Source organism: Engystomops pustulosus, chromosome 7 (assembly GCF_040894005.1).
Source record: "Engystomops pustulosus chromosome 7, aEngPut4.maternal, whole genome shotgun sequence".
NCBI lineage: Eukaryota > Metazoa > Chordata > Amphibia > Anura > Leptodactylidae > Engystomops > Engystomops pustulosus.
The window spans coordinates 55,178,416-55,196,990 of record NC_092417.1 but is presented as its reverse complement, the minus strand read 5'-3'; the positions used below and the strand labels follow the sequence as shown (position 1 = coordinate 55,196,990).

The window sequence follows — 18,575 nt, the reverse complement described above, 5'->3', positions numbered from 1 at the left end:
AGGCTACCATGGCAACCGATCGCCGCCCCCCGATGACGTTCGGGGGTGCGGCGATCGGAAAAAAGATGGCGGCGCCCGCACGCCGGCGACTTTGCCGGCGGAGTTGAGAGGGTTAATAGCCGCGATCGGTGCAAGCACCAACCGCGGTTATTAGCGGTGGGGGTTTTGTGCAAAATGCAAAAACCCCCACCTTTGTGTGAAGAGGACTCAGCCCGTGAGCCCTCTTCATACATCCCTTACACCTCTGCGCCGTAGAGCTACGGCGCAGAGCGTTAAGGGGTTAAAGGAGAGTTTAGGACCTGTTGATCAGTTCAATGCAAAGAGCTAAGAGCACAGCAGTGTGAGAATGCTTCCCCTTGAATTATCAGTACCTAAGCAATTTTCAGGCTTGAATGTTTAGGTATCAGAGACTTGTAATTGCAGTTAATCGTACTGACTAGTGAGGTGAATGGCCTAGATGACTGGTTTTCCAGGCCATTTACCACTCAAGAGATCTTATAATTCAGCTCTGATAGTGATCATGGAGGGTGGTCACATGAGTCTTAGAGAATCTTACCCTATTCCTTAATAAGAAATAATAGACTTCATTTAACTTATAATTTTGAGCTTTAAGACATGTTTTAATACATAGCTATATATACACCCATGTAGCTACATACCCTATCATTTGGCTTGCTTTCAAAAAGACTGCACTATATTCTTCTTTAAGTATTAAAATATCTATGGCACTTACCATTTCCATGATGGGCAATTAGTGTCATACTCAGCCAAAGATGCTATTTTAATACTGTGCTAAGAGGTTGTAATTGCTATTTCATTCTCTTTTACCGGAGACAATTTTTTTTTTCTGGTATTATATTCTTCATTTGTACCCATGCTGATTTTATCTGTAAATTGTTACTCCTATTGATTGTAAAAATGCAAATCCAATGATGCAGGGAAATGATGATAAGATGTTTGTAAACCCAAAAGTGATACAACATGTGTAACATCAGAGAATACATTCCTAGTGCTGCAAGGCTTTACTCCAACCCACTTGACATTGGCAGTGTATATGGTGGTTACAAGTCTATACACAACTGTTTGCTATTAGAATCTAATTTAATTGCATAACTGAATAAGTAATAAACTGGAAACAAATTGGACATCAGTCTTTTCTCCAACATACCAAGTGACTGTTTAATGAGTATTGCATTTTCTGTAAATTAAATCGATGTACAACCCTAAAATTACAAGATATTGGGGAAAAAATTAGCTCAACAACCAGCTCAACAAGTTCTTGTTATATAGAGTGTTTTATTATCACATTCTAAATTTCTATCAATGACATTTTCAAACCAATATCATCTTCAGATGGCCTTTTTTAAATAAGAAAAAAATTTAAAAAAATTGTAATACTGTGAAATATCACCAAATTGCATTTAAGAGTTAAGTGATAGCTTTGTAAAGTTGAGGGTCACCATACTGAAATACAGAAAGACTCAAATTAGAAATTACTCGGATTATTAAATTTAGTAATATGTATCAGAAATTAACACAAAGTGTTTGCTTACTTACAGTGATTAACTTGATTCTCCTCTTTCTTTCTATTTTCAGCATCACCATCTATCAAACTTCTGGTTGAAGACCCCATTGTTGTCAATCCAGGTGAAACAATAACATTAGTATGTGTCACAACAGGTGGAGAACCAGCACCATCGTTGACTTGGGTTAGATCTGTTGGAAATCTTCCAGAAAAGGCTGTGCTAAATAGTGGAACATTAACAATACCATCTATCAACTCTGAAGATGCTGGGACATACAGCTGTGTCGCCAACAACAATGTCGGAAATCCTGCGAAAAAGTCCACAAGTATAATAGTAAGAGGTAAGAAAATGAACAGGGCAAGGTGGTGTCAGCCTTGTATGTGATATGCATATATTCCCCATGCTTGAGGTGGTTGGACATATACCTTTCTACGGTAGGTAGAAAACTTTGGAAAGATTCCCTCTTTGACAGATAATAAAGAAACATATGTAAAGCAGCTCATCCTTGGCACTTACGACTCCAAACTAGTCTCCAATTTAAGTAATCCTCGTGACACCTCTGAAATCCACGGATTCAACTTGTTGATCTGAAGACACTACTGTGTGTGGTTTTGCAACTTCTTACACAATAAAGAAGACTCATTCACTATATCCATGTGAGTGTTCAATGTGCGGGACAGGTGTGGAGAGTAGACTTTAGTTACCCACTCACAGTAGATTTCATTGCTATATATGCATTTCTGATCCTAGTTGACTTGCAAGTTGTTCTGAGGGGACCAGAAATGAAATAAATCGGGTCTCTGTTGAACTTTGGTGAACTGAGTTCAGGTCTGTGTCAACTCACCATCAGACATGCTAAAAATTAATGCTCACATCTATCGCATGCTGTTTAAATGCTGCTGGCAAAGTCGTGACAAAGACACAACACACTGCCATTTTAGAGAGGTTTGGTGCTTCTCAATGATATCATGGAGAGCACAATTCTCCCCAAAATGGTGCCACACAAGTGCTGCATCAATTTAAATGCTGCTGGTTGGCGGCATTCAAACAGCACCAAACTCAGGTGTTTCTGACTGTGTGGTTTGGTACCTGAACAAAATTTCAGGTTTTCTCATCACTACCTGTAATTTTTACCCAATATATTCCCCCAGAACTACAACTTCTCTTTCTTTATCTCTACCAAATCCACTGGATGACATGAATGTGAGATTTTGGAGACAGCATTAGAAACTAGGGCTACTACCTTTACATAGCCATCGTCAACCAGAGAGATAATTTAAGAAAAGAATGATTTTTTGGGAGGGTTGGGGTAATCAATACAAAAAAGACCTTCATATCTTTTGGTAAATTTGCAACCAAGCCCCTTATTGAACATGTAGAACTTTTATTGTAGTCAAGAGAACATGGATGTAGCATTGTTGCAACAGGTGAGACACTGTTTTTTAAATGGATAATTCTCTTTTATTACTTGTTTTTTTGCACATGAAAGAAGGGCTTTTAACTATATATCAGGGGCGTAACTAGAAGAGGCAGGTCTCCATAGCAGACTCCTACCCCCTTATATACAATATAATAATAAATAAATAAATATATATATATATTTCTCATCTGAGCTACAGGCTCAGTTGTGTACTGTAGATGATGTGCGGTGCTATATACTTATTATGCCGTACAATGTGCAGCAACACCTGTATTTAATGAGACACATCCTCCATTCTTCAGTGTTTCAGGTCAAATGCCAGGGCCCCCTTACACTGTGGATCTCATCAGGGCCGGTTCCCGGTTTTAGTAGGCCCCTGGGCAACACTTCATCAGTGGGCCCCTTTACAGTGAATTCCTGTAGCGGCATTAAAAATTCAGAAACTTAAACAGTCTGCTGTTCCCTAAAATATTCCCTAGTTTATCATACCAATCAGTCCCCTCATGAATGTTTCATATACAGACCCCTCATAGTTACTTTTTATAAAGCCCTCTTCAGCCCCTATGAATTCATTAGCTAAAGCCCCCTCATCCCATGGATTCCTTATATACAGCCTTATGTGGGTCACCCAGGACCTCTGGACCCCGACACTTGCCCAGGTATACCCAGTGCTGGCACTGACACTGGGTCCCATAGCAGCTGCTATGGCTTATAGCCCTCTAGTTATGCCCCTGCCCAACATGTCTCCCCCCAAAACCCGAAGAGACCTCTACTTCTACACTTTATAGAGACGCCCCATGATGGCAGTAATATGCATAAAAATAGCGACATGTCTCTTCAGTTACTGCTTTGTTTTCAAGATAAGTTGAATATTCTCCATCTTCTCATCATTGAAGATGATAACACATACAGAGAATACCCTGGTGTATTTCTAAATGGCTGCTTTTCACAGACTAACTCTAGGCTAATACTGCAAATCCCAATGACAATGTATTTGCATTTGTGAATATTTGCGGAGGTGCAAACCTATACAAGGCAAAATATAAAACCTGCACTGCTCTGTATATGGCTATCGCTTGCATCTTATTATACCGTGAAAGGTGTTCGGGGAAATTTTAGCAAAATGAACTGTGTGGAAATCAACATTTTCTATGTCTTTATGGAAATCAAAAACGTGTTTGAGTACAAAAGTTTGAGATCTGATCCTGAAAAATGACTCTGTACATTCTGATAAATTAGTTTTTTTTTTTTGCAGAACTGCCTTATGGGTAAAATGTTTGCATACTAATCCCAGCAGAGCTAAATAATATATCTACACAGGTTTTTAGCTGGCTAAGGCAAAAATAGAAATGTTCTACTAGATCATAAGAACAAGAAAATATGCCAAAGTACTTTACACTGTAAAGGTACTACTTTAGATTAATGTCTCTGGATGGCACAAATTGCCAGTGTTAACTCTTTAAAGCGAACCTCATTTTTAGCTGGTGACAGGTTCCAATACCCTATGCTATGCTTATCTTAAAAATGCCTTGGTCCAAGTTCTGAATTATTTCAGTAGTTTATATAACCTTAATTCACATTACCTGCCAGCAGCATGCAGTGAGTCCTGGGGGAGGAGCAGCAGCTGCCTCTGTGTGCCTGTATCCCCTCATGCATTCTTCTTCCCATCCATACCATCCTCCTCTCTCCCCGCCTGCTCAATGCACATGACAGGAAGTAGGGAGGGGGCTGGATGAGTATGCAGGAGAGGAGACCAACACCGGTACACACAGGCTGCAGCTTCTCATTCCCCCCAGAAACTCACCGCTTGGGATCCAGCCCAGGTGATACCTTCCTTGTCTTACAATAAAATCATCACATACATTGTAAATTGCATGGTTAATTAATGGTCTCTCAGTCCATTGCCTATATCTAGAGATGAGCGAACATGCTCGTCCGAGCTTGATGCTCGGTCGAGCATTAGGGTACTCGAAACTGCTCGTTACTCGGACGAATACTTCGCCCGCTCGAGAAAATGGCAGCTCCCGCCGTTTTGCTTTTTGGCGGCCAGAAACAGAGCCAATCACAAGCCAGGAGACTCTGCACTCCACCCAGCATGACGTGGTACCCTTACACGTCGATAGCAGTGGTTGGCTGGCCAGATCAGGTGACCCTGGGATAGACTAGCCGCTGGCCGCGCTGCTCGGATCATTCTGTCTCTGGATGCCGCTAGGGAGAGAGCTGCTGCTGGTCAGGGAAAGCGTTAGGGTGTTCTATTAGCTTACTGTTAGGCAGGAGTGATTCTCAAAGAACCCAACAGCCCTTCTTAGGGCTACAATAACGTTCTACTTTTTTTATTTTAATTTGCATCTTTTACCATTTTGTGAGGAATTAGCAGGGGGACTTGCTACCGTTGTGTTTAGCTCTTAGTGGCACACATATCCATAGCAAAGGCCGAAGTGGGAAAATTCAGTAGGGGTTGGATTTCTATTAGGCACTAACTCAGTGTCATCTCATCTGGCATAGTAGTGTGCTTCCTTTGATACTTGGCTAGAAAATAGCCATAGGAGAATACAAATAGCTTCTTGAAGCCTACAGTAGCGTTCTATATATTTGATTTCTGGTTGATCTGCTGGTGGCTGTAGTTTCTGCAGTGCATGTACTTGCCAATTCTGAGCAATTTGTAGTGAGACTTGCGACCGCTGTGTTCTGCGCTTAGTGGCGCACATATCCATAGCAAAGGCTGAAGTGGGAAAATTCAGTAGGGGTTGGATTTCTATTAGGCACTAACTCAGTGTCATCTCATCTGGCATAGTAGTGTGCTTCCTTTGATACTTGGCTAGAAAATAGCCATAGGAGAATACAAATAGCTTCTTGAAGCCTACAGTAGCGTTCTATATATTTGATTTCTGGTTGATCTGCTGGTGGCTTTAGTTTCTGCAGTGCATGTACTTGCCAATTCTGAGCAATTTGTAGTGAGACTTGCGACCGCTGTGTTCTGCGCTTAGTGGCGCACATATCCATAGCAAAGGCTGAAGTGGGAAAATTCAGTAGGGGTTGGATTTCTATTAGGCACTAACTCAGTGTCATCTCATCTGGCATAGTAGTGTGCTTCCTTTGATACTTGGCTAGAAAATAGCCATAGGAGAATACAAATAGCTTCTTGAAGCCTACAGTAGCGTTCTATATATTTGATTTCTGGTTGATCTGCTGGTGGCTTTAGTTTCTGCAGTGCATGTACTTGCCAATTCTGAGCAATTTGTAGTGAGACTTGCGACCGCTGTGTTCTGCGCTTAGTGGCGCACATATCCATAGCAAAGGCTGAAGTGGGAAAATTCAGTAGGGGTTGGATTTCTATTAGGCACTAACTCAGTGTCATCTCATCTGGCATAGTAGTGTGCTTCCTTTGATACTTGGCTAGAAAATAGCCATAGGAGAATACAAATAGCTTCTTGAAGCCTACAGTAGCGTTCTATATATTTGATTTCTGGTTGATCTGCTGGTGGCTTTAGTTTCTGCAGTGCATGTACTTGCCAATTCTGAGCAATTTGTAGTGAGACTTGCGACCGCTGTGTTCTGCGCTTAGTGGCGCACATATCCATAGCAAAGGCTGAAGTGGGAAAATTCAGTAGGGGTTGGATTTCTATTAGGCACTAACTCAGTGTCATCTCATCTGGCATAGTAGTGTGCTTCCTTTGATACTTGGCTAGAAAATAGCCATAGGAGAATACAAATAGCTTCTTGAAGCCTACAGTAGCGTTCTATATATTTGATTTCTGGTTGATCTGCTGGTGGCTTTAGTTTCTGCAGTGCATGTACTTGCCAATTCTGAGCAATTTGTAGTGAGACTTGCGACCGCTGTGTTCTGCGCTTAGTGGCGCACATATCCATAGCAAAGGCTGAAGTGGGAAAATTCAGTAGGGGTTGGATTTCTATTAGGCACTAACTCAGTGTCATCTCATCTGGCATAGTAGTGTGCTTCCTTTGATACTTGGCTAGAAAATAGCCATAGGAGAATACAAATAGCTTCTTGAAGCCTACAGTAGCGTTCTATATATTTGATTTCTGGTTGATCTGCTGGTGGCTGTAGTTTCTGCAGTGCATGTACTTGCCAATTCTGAGCAATTTGTAGTGAGACTTGCGACCGCTGTGTTCTGCGCTTAGTGGCGCACATATCCATAGCAAAGGCTGAAGTGGGAAAATTCAGTAGGGGTTGGATTTCTATTAGGCACTAACTCAGTGTCATCTCATCTGGCATAGTAGTGTGCTTCCTTTGATACTTGGCTAGAAAATAGCCATAGCAATAGGATAGGATTGTTTGGTTCTAAAAACTCAAAAAAAACAAAAAACACAAAAAAAAACAAAAAACACAAAAAAACACAAAAAAAAACAAAAAAAAGTAAAAAAAAAAAAAAAAGTTATAACTCTCATTTTAAAAATGTTTAACCCCAGGGCTAGGGGTAGAGGACGAGGGCGGGGACGTGGGCGTCCAACTACTGCAGGGGTCAGAGGCCGTGGTCCTGGGCGGGGTGAGACACCACCTGCTGATGAGGGAGCAGGGGAACGCCGCAGAGCTACACTCCCTAGGTTCATGTCTGAAGTTACTGGGACTCGTGGTAGAGCACTGTTGAGGCCAGAACAGTGCGAACAGGTGATGTCGTGGATTGCTGACAATGCTTCGAGCAATTTGTCCACCACCAGTCAGTCTTCCACGCAGTCCACCCATGTCACCGAAATCCCCACTCCTCCAGCTCCTGCACCTCAGCCTCCTCCCCCCCAGTCTGCCCCCTCCCAGGAAAATTTGCCATTTGAACCGGCATACTCTGAGGAACTGTTTTCTGGACCCTTCCCACAGTCACAAACCACTTGTCCGGTTGCTGCTGAGCAATTTTCCGATGCCCAGGTTTTCCACCAGTCACAGTCTGTGGGTGATGATGACCTTCTTGACGTAGTGGAAGTGTGTAAAGAGGTGTCCGACGATGAGGAGACACGGTTGTCAGACAGTGGGGAAGTTGTTGTCAGGGCAGGAAGTCCGAGGGGGGAGCAGACTGAGGGATCGGAGGATGATGAGGTGACAGACCCAAGCTGGGTTGAGAGGCCGGGTGAACACAGTGCTTCTGAGACGGAGGAGAGTCCTCGACCTGAACAGGTTGGAAGAGGCAGTGGTGGGGCCAGACGGAGAGGCAGGGCCAGAGCTGGTGCATCAGCGCCACTGTCAACTAGTGAAGCTCCCGTGGTGAGGGCTCTTGCGGCGAGGGCTAGATCTTCAGAAGTGTGGAGGTTCTTTAAGGAAACACCGGATGACCGACGGACTGTGGTGTGCAACATTTGCCAAACCAGGCTCAGCAGGGGTTCCACCACTACTAGCTTAACTACCACCAGTATGCGCAGGCATATGAATGCTAAGCACCCCACTCAGTGGCAACAAGCCCGTTCACCTCCGGCCGTGCACACCACTGCTCCTTCCCCTGTGTCAGCTGCTAGTCAGCCCCCTGCCCAGGACCCTGCCACAAAAACCCCATCGTCGCCTCCACGATCCTCCACAGCATCCACCAGCGTTCAGCTCTCCATACCCCAGACGCTGGAGCGGAAACGCAAATATAGTGCAACCCACCCGCACGCCCAAGCCCTTAATGTGCACATCTCCAGATTGCTTAGCCTGGAGATGCTGCCCTATAGGCTAGTAGAGACCGAGGCCTTTCGCCACCTCATGGCGGCGGCCGCCCCTCGGTATTCGGTCCCCAGCCGCCACTACTTTTCCCGATGTGCCGTCCCAGCCCTGCACCAGCACGTGTCAGACAACATCATCCGTGCCCTGACCAACGCCGTTTCTGACAAGGTCCACCTGACCACGGACACGTGGACGAGTGCTGCCGGGCAGGGCCACTATATATCGCTGACGGCACATTGGGTTAACTTGGTGGAGGCTGGGAGCGAGTCTGACCCTGGGGCTGCTCATATACTGCCGACGCCGAGGATTGCGGGGCCTACCTCGGTCCAGGTGTTTCAGGCCTACTATGCCTCCTCCTCCTCCCACCCCTCCTCCACCTCCTCCTCCGAACTACCATCCGTGGGCACGGCGCCATCAGTCGGTAGCTCTAGGCACAGCAGCAGTGCCGTCGCTAAGCGACAGCAGGCGGTGCTCAAACTGCTGAGCCTAGGCGACAAAAGGCACACCGCCCAAGAGCTATTACAGGGCATCACGGCGCAGACTGATCTGTGGCTGGCACCGCTGAACCTCAAGCCGGGAATGGTTGTGTGTGACAACGGCCGTAACCTGGTGGCGGCTCTGCAACTCGGCAGACTGACACATGTGCCATGCCTGGCCCATGTGTTAAATCTGATAGTGCAGCGTTTCCTCAAGACATACCCCAATCTGTCTGATTTGCTCACGAAGGTGCGCCGCATCTGTGCGCATTTCAGGAAGTCCAGCCCAGATGCTGCCACTCTCAGGGCAGCGCAGCGCCGCCTCCAACTGCCCGCTCACCGACTGTTGTGCGACGTGCCCACGAGGTGGAATTCAACACTGACCATGTTATCCAGAGTTTACCAGCAGCGCCGAGCGATTGTAGACTGCCAGATGTCAACTTCCACCAGAACTGGTAGTCAGGTCAGTCAGCTTCCTCAAGTCTACAATGAGGAGTGGACGTGGATGTCTGATATCTGTCAGGTGCTGAGTAACTTTGAGGAGTCAACACAGATGGTCAGTGGCGATGCCGCCATCATCAGCCTCACCATCCCGCTGCTTGGCCTGTTGAAAAACTCTCTGGTCAGCATGAAGTCGGAAGCTTTGCGCTCGTCACAAGAGACGGGGGAAGAATATTCCCTTGTTGATAGCCAAAGCACCCTGAGGTCTGTTTCTCAGCGCATATCGGAGGAGGTGGAGGTGGAGGAGGATGAGGAGGAAGAGGAGGAGAATGTTGGCGAGACACAAGAGGGGACCATTGTTGAGTCCTTCACTGTTCAGCGTGTATGGGCAGAAGAAGAGGAGTTGGAGGAGTTGGAGGAGGAGGAAATGGACAGTCAGGCCAGTGAGGGGAGTGAATTCTTACGCGTTGGTACTCTGGCGCATATGGCAGATTTCATGCTAGGCTGCCTATCCCGTGACCCTCGCGTTCAAAGAATTTATTCCAGCACCGATTACTGGGTGTTCACTCTCCTGGACCCACGGTACAAGCAAAATCTTTCCACTCTCATCCCTGCAGAGGAAAGGAGTGTGAGAATGCATGAATACCAGCAGGCCCTGGTGCACAAGCTGAAACAGTATTTCCCTTCTGACAGCGCTAGCGGCAGAGTGCGTAGTTCTGCGGGACAAGTAGCGAGGGAGAGTAGGCGAGCAGGCAGCTTGTCCAGCACTGGCAAGGGTACGCTTTACAAGGCTTTTGCCAGCTTTATGTCACCCCAGCAAGACACTGTCACCTGTCCCCAGTCTCGGCAGAGTAGGGCTGATCTTTACAGAAAGATGGTGAGGGAGTACGTAGCTGACCATACCATCGTCCTAAATGATCACACAGCTCCCTACAACTACTGGGTTTCAAAGCTGGACATGTGGCACGAACTGGCGCTGTACGCCTTGGAGGTTCTTGCCTGCCCTGCCGCTAGCGTCTTGTCCGAGCGGGTTTTCAGTGCAGCTGGTGGCATCATCACCGATAAGCGTACACGCCTGTCGACTGACAGCGCTGACAGGCTGACGCTTATTAAAATGAATAAAGGCTGGATTTCTCAGAATTTCCAATCTCCACCAGGTGAAGGAAGCTCAACCTGAATAATTGATCCACTCCTCCTCCTCCTCCTCATTTTCCTCCTTCTCCTCCTCTTTGTACAGTAAAGCAGAGGAAAATGGCTATTTTTTGACAGGGCCCACTGGCTCTTGCTATAGTACTTCATGCATTTAATTTTTCTGGAGGGCCACCTACCCGGTCCTCTGTTTGAAACAATTTTTGTGAGTGCCACATACAGGCACTCAATCTATTCCATTTTTCTGGAGGGCCACCTACCCGGTCCTCTGTTTTAAAAAATTTTTGGGACTGCCACATACAGGCACTCAATCTATTCCATTTTACTGGAGGGCCACCTACCTGCTCCTCTGGTTTGAAACATTTTTGGGACTGCCACATACAGGCACTCAATCTATTCCATTTTACTGCAGGGCCACCTACCTGCTCCTCTGGTTTGAAGAATTTTTGGGACTGCCACATACAGGCACTCAATCTATTCCATTTTACTGCAGGGCCACCTACCTGCTCCTCTGGTTTGAACAATTTTTGGGACTGCCACATACAGGCACTCAATCTATTCCATTTTACTGCAGGGCCACCTACCTGCTCCTCTGGTTTGAACAATTTTTGGGACTGCCACATACAGGCACTCAATCTATTCCATTTTACTGCAGGGCCACCTACCTGCTCCTCTGGTTTGAAGAATTTTTGGGACTGCCACATACAGGCACTCAATCTATTCCATTTTACTGCAGGGCCACCTACCTGCTCCTCTGGTTTGAACAATTTTTGGGACTGCCACATACAGGCACTCAATCTATTCCATTTTACTGGAGGGCCACCTACCTGCTCCTCTGGTTTGAAACATTTTTGGGACTGCCACATACAGGCACTCAATCTATTCCATTTTACTGCAGGGCCACCTACCTGCTCCTCTGGTTTGAAGAATTTATGGGACTGCCACATACAGGCACTCAATCTATTCCATTTTACTGCAGGGCCACCTACCTGCTCCTCTGGTTTGAACAATTTTTGGGACTGCCACATACAGGCACTCAATCTATTCCATTTTACTGGAGGGCCACCTACCTGCTCCTCTGGTTTGAAACATTTTTGGGACTGCCACATACAGGCACTCAATCTATTCCATTTTACTGCAGGGCCACCTACCTGCTCCTCTGGTTTGAAACATTTTTGGGACTGCCACATACAGGCACTCAATCTATTCCATTTTACTGGAGGGCCACCTACCTGCTCCTCTGGTTTGAAACATTTTTGGGACTGCCACATACAGGCACTCAATCTATTCCATTTTACTGCAGGGCCACCTACCTGCTCCTCTGGTTTGAAACATTTTTGGGACTGCCACATACAGGCACTCAATCTATTCCATTTTACTGCAGGGCCACCTACCTGCTCCTCTGGTTTGAAACATTTTTAGGACTGCCACATACAGGCACTCAATCTATTCCATTTTACTGGAGGGCCACCTACCTGCTCCTCTGGTTTGAAACATTTTTGGGACTGCCACATACAGGCACTCAATCTATTCCATTTTACTGCAGGGCCACCTACCTGCTCCTCTGGTTTGAAACATTTTTGGGACTGCCACATACAGGCACTCAATCTATTCCATTTTACTGCAGGGCCACCTACCTGCTCCTCTGGTTTGAAACATTTTTGGGACTGCCACATACAGGCACTCAATCTATTCCATTTTACTGGAGGGCCACCTACCTGCTCCTCTGGTTTGAAACATTTTTGGGACTGCCACATACAGGCACTCAATCTATTCCATTTTACTGCAGGGCCACCTACCTGCTCCTCTGGTTTGAACAATGTTTGGGACTGCCACATACAGGCACTATCCAAATTAAATTGTCTCCATAGCAGCCTCCACACGTTGTCTCCATTGCTACCTCCAAAAGTCGTCCATATAGCTGCCTCCATACATCGTCCCTTTATCAAACGAGGTGTGTCAGGCAGAAATTTGGGTTGTTTTCATGGATTCCACATCAAAGTTGTTAACTTTGTCGCCACCCTGCTGTGTTATCCACAAAATATACTGGCAAACTTTTATCATGTACCGATATTATTTGAGCGCTTCTTGCTCACCTCCTTTGGTTCCTCTCTGCCACCCATTGGTTTGAAGCCTGAGTCCATTTAGGGTATGTCGCCATGCCACTCTCTAGCCTGCCGCTGCTGCCGCTGCCTCTGCATGCCGTCCCCTATAGTGTCAGGGTCAATTATTAGATGTTTTAGATGCTATCTAGCTTCATTCTGTCACTCTGTCATGGCCATGCTGTTGCCCATAATTTTGGCATAATGGTGCGATTAAGCAGCCTCAGAGGCATCCATGCATGCTGCCCCTGCTGTTTCCTGTCCATTTCCGTGGTGTTTCCATCCTTTTCTGAGGTTCCCAGGTGTTTGGCCAAGCTTCCCTGTGCAGAGCCTTGGTCCCCTTGAAAAATGCTCGAGTCTCCCATTGACTTCAATGGGGTTCGTTATTCGAGACGAGCACTCGAGCATCGGGAAAAGTTCGTCTCGAATAACGAGTACCCGAGCATTTTAGTGTTCGCTCATCTCTACCTATATCCCTTCTGAGACTGGTGATGGTCTGCAGCAGGCACATGAAGGATGGACCAGGAGCTTTGGGAATCACAATGGTGACAACAAAAGCGTAATTACTGTATATGACATCATGACGGCATGACTAAAAGTTTTAGGATTTTTTGGGGATTAGACTGACTACTGGAATAATATGAACAATGTCTAGACATCATGACTACCGGACCAGTAGGTTTTGACATTTGGGGATCGGATTGGAAGCAGCAGTCATATGATTAATGTAAAAGAACATGAAAGCAAGCCTGTAGGAGTAATGGGGATCGGAGCGGTTGCAGCAGCCTCATGCATCATAAAAAAATTACTGTAGGGTTAGCGACTTAAGGAGTCTTGGGGATCAAAGTGGCTTAAGCACTGACATAAATGCTATACATGACATCATGACTGCTGGAGCAATCACATAAATGATTTATGCAACATGCAGGACCAGACGGTTCTAGAGCTTCAGGAACCAGATTTGTGCTTTTTGTCATTGTGTACATTGTGTACTTGTGTTCTTAAAATTTGTTTACTCCTAGTTATTTCACCCCCCCCCCCCCCAATGACAGATCAGCCTTAAATATTGTGAAAGACCCATCCATCAATTCTATTACAGAGTCCTATAGTATGTGCACGTAGCATAGACTGGAAACAATCAGAGATGAATTTTCTACAGTCATCCGTCAGTGACAGATGCGTGAGAGACAGAAATTACAGAGGGAAAAAAATAAACTGTGGACTGTGACGATAATTAAGGCAGCTGGAAAATAAAGTAAAAGCAAGAATAGCTGGGGATAAACAAAGCTGATTTACTCTCCAACTTATTCAGTGGGAACCATAGGTCATTGCTGCCGCTCTCCGAGGATTTTTATATGCATGGCAGCCGGCTACGGTATCACATTCAAATCGTAATGATGTCTAAATTGTATGAATACTAACAATGTGGCTGCAGAATCTGCATGGTATGAAATAAATATATAACATTACTGAGAAATGTAGAAATCACAGAAATACATAATTCATCCCAATGAAGATGAAAGATCGTCTTTGTTCGTAGTGTTGAATCGATATCCATACATTAGTCAAAGGCTGTCAGAAACCAAAATTCTCTGGTGAATGTGGGGGTGTTTTCGAATTCTTGGATGATAAATTTGACTAAATCTAGTGCTCTTAGATGCGGTAGTAAAATATAAAGTATCAGAAGTGGGGGTTGTTTGTATCCATGTATACGGTTATATGTTATACTCTGCACACTGTTTGGCATACAGTGGGTGTCTATGGACTTTGCATATTCAGATGTCCTATCGGCATATACACATTCTTTAGTATTTCTTCCATGGTATATAGTAGCATACTCAACTCCTTTATCTACACTGGGACATCATCAAGCATCATATGTTTTTCCCATTATGCCGATAAAGTATTATTTCAACTCCTACTAGATCCTTACGGAAGGAATAGATCCTGCCATTTCATTATACAGATTTTAGCTGATTGGTTGAGCACAAAGCTCATAGTCAAATTCAGGGGTTTTCAAAAGTCGCGAACACTTTAAAGCTGAATGGGAATATTTTAAAGACCTCCTTAGGGTAAGTGACTAAACAGAGGGTTATTATCCACAGACTGTATGATTTGGATGTATTGCAATCATCTTTATTTAAGGAATTTTTTGGGCTGAAAAAATATGACAATCTATTATTAAAGATATATATTGGTTGGAGTCCAATAGCCAGTACCCCTACAGGTCGAGCCATCTTCAGCAGCTTCTAAAAAGTTAAATTGACAGTAAACTGCATAGTACTCAGTTTAATGGCTGAACCGCGTCACTGCAGGTCTGCTTCCAGCTGATCTGCAATACCCTAATTTGAACACAGCACAGAGAATGGAGCTGCCTTCTTATTTTATTCTCACCTGCTGATCTGTGGGCATGCTGGATCCTGCACCCTGGTGTTGTTATATAATTTCCAACAATACAGATTAACATTATGTATAATTCCTTAGCTCCTCACTGGAGGTTGACTTATATCGTACAATTTTATATAGTTTTTTTTAATTATTGTGACATTTTTGGAACCTTTAAAGAGTGATGGTCCAACCTATGATTGGGTTTATACTCTTTGCTGTTAGGGGGCAAAATCTACTGTCCTGAGTGGTAAATTTGATCCATATTTAGGGCTTATTTTGATCTCCACTGTTGAGCACACTATAAGCACCCATTAATTTACTAGTGGCCTTGAGAACTATGAGTATAAAGGCTTTCTTCTTAAAACATTGGGGCACATTTACTTACCCGGTCCATTCGCGATCCAGTGGCGCGTTCTCTGTGGCGCGTTCTCGGAGTTCACTGGAGTTCACCAAACTACGCTGAGTGCAGGTAAGTGCGTGTCAAGCAACACTTTGTTTTTAAAATACGTTATTATGAATCCGTCGGGTTTTCTTACACCCACGCCCCCCGATTACCGTCACGTGCATGCTGGCGCCAATGCGCCACAATCTGATCGCGTGCGCCAAAAACCCAGCTCAATTCAGGGAAAATTTACGCAAAACTGTAAAATTCGGGTTACCCGCCGGAAAAACGCGTTTCGGTCCCTTAGTAAATGACCCCCATTGACCCTTTTCTGGGCAGCGCCAACAGAGTTGATCTGGTCTACTATGCGCAACTCACGGACATGAGTGGTACTGACCGTTCTACTGCAATCAGTAGTGCTGGGCAAGAAACTTTTGGGTTTTTTTTAGGTATTGTTACCCCTGTAGCACAGAGATCTATTGTTCTAATATGAAAGTGAGAAGTGAATGTAGAATAAACCCCCATGCAGTGATGCCAGCCAGACACTGAACAGAAGTCAATTTGCTCATTCACTGTGAAAACTGACATTTGTCTCCTGCATATATATTCAAAAGTAAAAGTTCTCTTATTTATTTCTTGCTCAAACAAAAACACAGAAAACTGTGAGCGAACCATTAAAAATATTTGCATTTAAATTGAAAATGTGAATGCATCAGTTCTCATAACCGGAAAATAATTACTTGATATTGAAATGTTTGTGTATATCGAGGATGAATATACGTCGGCGATCTAATTATTATGATGTGTTTAAAGGATATGACTTTAAAGGTTGACTGTTCCACCAGATGCTTTCTTATTGGTTGCTGACATTACTCATGTGTCATCTAACATGTTCTCCGCAGTAGAAATGTGGCCCGTTTCTGGTAAAAACATTAAAGCGAGTGAATACAATTAGAATGAATCTGCATAAAAAGTTTAGTCACTTTGTAAACACATTGCATTGCACTGATCCTGAACTTTTGCCTATATTATACTCAAGAGCTGAATTCACTGTTCCGCGGCTGATATTTCACAGCATTCCCTGCTGATTCAGTGTCTGCATAGATATTTTTTAGGTAATTTGCATTCTCCTAAGTATTCACCAGGCCCTAAACAGTTATCAGAGTAGGAAACTGCACAATTGCTTTATGAGAACTCTGCTAAACTGTTACAGAACTGTTGGGTAACAGGCTAAATGTTTGAAGCAGTAAAGTTACTGACAAAAAATAGTGTTAGCAAACTGGATACAGCCTTTGGCAAGAATAACTGATATATTACTACTGAATGGGGCATAGGGGCACCAGTGTATAGCTCCCCTCAGGCAGCAGACAGTTTAGATGGGAGGAATCGGGGCAGTACCAGTGTATTTAGTGTAAAAAACTGGGAAGTGAAAAAAAGCACAAGAAAATGCAAAAACATAATGGTGAGAATAGTGCTTTTCTATTCCTCCAATAATAAAAGTCAGACACCTAGTTATGTGTTCTTTTAATATAGTGCCAATGAACCTATCAATTAGTTATATTGATTGCATATAGCTGTATTGATTTAAAGAAAAAAATATGAAAATATATCAGATTTTAAATATGGAGACATTGCAGCAAATTCGATTTGGACGGTCCGACGAAGATGAAGTTCGGCTCGATTCACGTACCTCGTGCACCCAAGTTTCTGCATCCGTCGCTTCTCCCCCCGAGGTCCACCGGAGTTCACCTTCTTCTTCAAGAAATGTTAAATCCCGCGAGTAGTCCGAATCCGTCGGGTTGTCTGACGGCCTGCCCCCCGATTTGTGTTGGCTGCAAGCTGGCGCCAATGCACCAAAATCTGATCGCGTGCGCCAAAATCCCCTGTTAAATGCGTCGCAAAACGGAAACCGCCGGGAAACCCGATGAAAATGCATGGACCCTTAGTTAATGAGCCCCATTAAATCTATTTTTTCCATTAAATATTTTATATTATTTATTTTGTATAATTTTATGTTATATAGTTAGTGTATTTCTAGCAAATACATAGAGCAAAAAATAATACAAATATTATTAAAAATGCAAATAGCCTGTGAAGTCTGCCTCTTAACACCTTCTTGGCATTATGTTAATACAAAAAGGAAAAAAAAAGCAATGTGTCCTTAAAGTATTCATTTGAGAATGGCAGTGGGGCTGAATATATTCTTGATGATACTTAGCATCTCATTATTAGATGGGGTTGTGTCTTATCCAAAAGAGGTTTCAACTCTGTTGTGACTCAATAGCCTGTGCTGAAGCCAATCTGCACCCATAGCAATGAGATCCTCACTGCTTGTTAGTCATAATTTCCACTATCTCTTCCAAAACTACCGTTTCCTTTCATCTTCTACTCTCCCTACCGTCCTTCTTATTCTTTTACATTAGAGATAATTACAATACTTGTGTGAATAAGAACCTTGGTGTCACAGATTTATTGCTACTTTAGACATAACTATAAATACTTGGTATTCCTCTGCTCCTACAGATATTTCCCCTGCATAAGAACTAAAGAATCATCAAAGATTCAATATGTAGAAGCTTCATCTAATTTTTGCAAAAGCTTTGGATTGTGTCCAAATTTATTCGGGCCAAACCGATATTTCTCCAACTGTCCCGGAAATTGGTATACAACACCTAAAACTATTTTTTTTCATGAAAGGCCGTTTCTATGTCCGGCAATTTTTTATGAATGTTTTTGAATTTTTTGGATCCTGCTTCGCTCTGTGGCTGAAAAATGCCAGATTCCTTCTGAACCTACAAACTAACATTTTCTTTAACTTCTTTAACTTCTACCAAATGCTTAGCTGCGATAAGCATAGAGCCTTGACTACTTTGTGACTCCAAGGTACAACCAAAGATTATGACACCATACAAAAATAACATAATCCAAGTCTTGATTGCCTCTGATCTGAACATTTACTGTACCATATATGGTGGTGTGAAAACTTTATGGACCCAAAGTTTGCTAAGAAATCATTTACAGTAGTGGAACATAAATATATC

At 43.9% G+C, this 18,575-nt stretch overlaps 1 protein-coding gene across 2 annotated transcripts in view; it reads left to right on the top strand.

Moving 5' to 3' along the window:
- Positions 1-18,575, top strand: part of MDGA2 (MAM domain containing glycosylphosphatidylinositol anchor 2) — a 453,765-nt gene that overhangs the window by 321,380 nt on the left and 113,810 nt on the right. For both annotated transcript variants that reach the window (XM_072115988.1, XM_072115986.1), the window contains exon 6: positions 1,597-1,866. In XM_072115988.1, the coding sequence (XP_071972089.1) occupies positions 1,597-1,866 (270 nt within the window). The remainder of the gene's footprint in view (positions 1-1,596; positions 1,867-18,575) is intronic.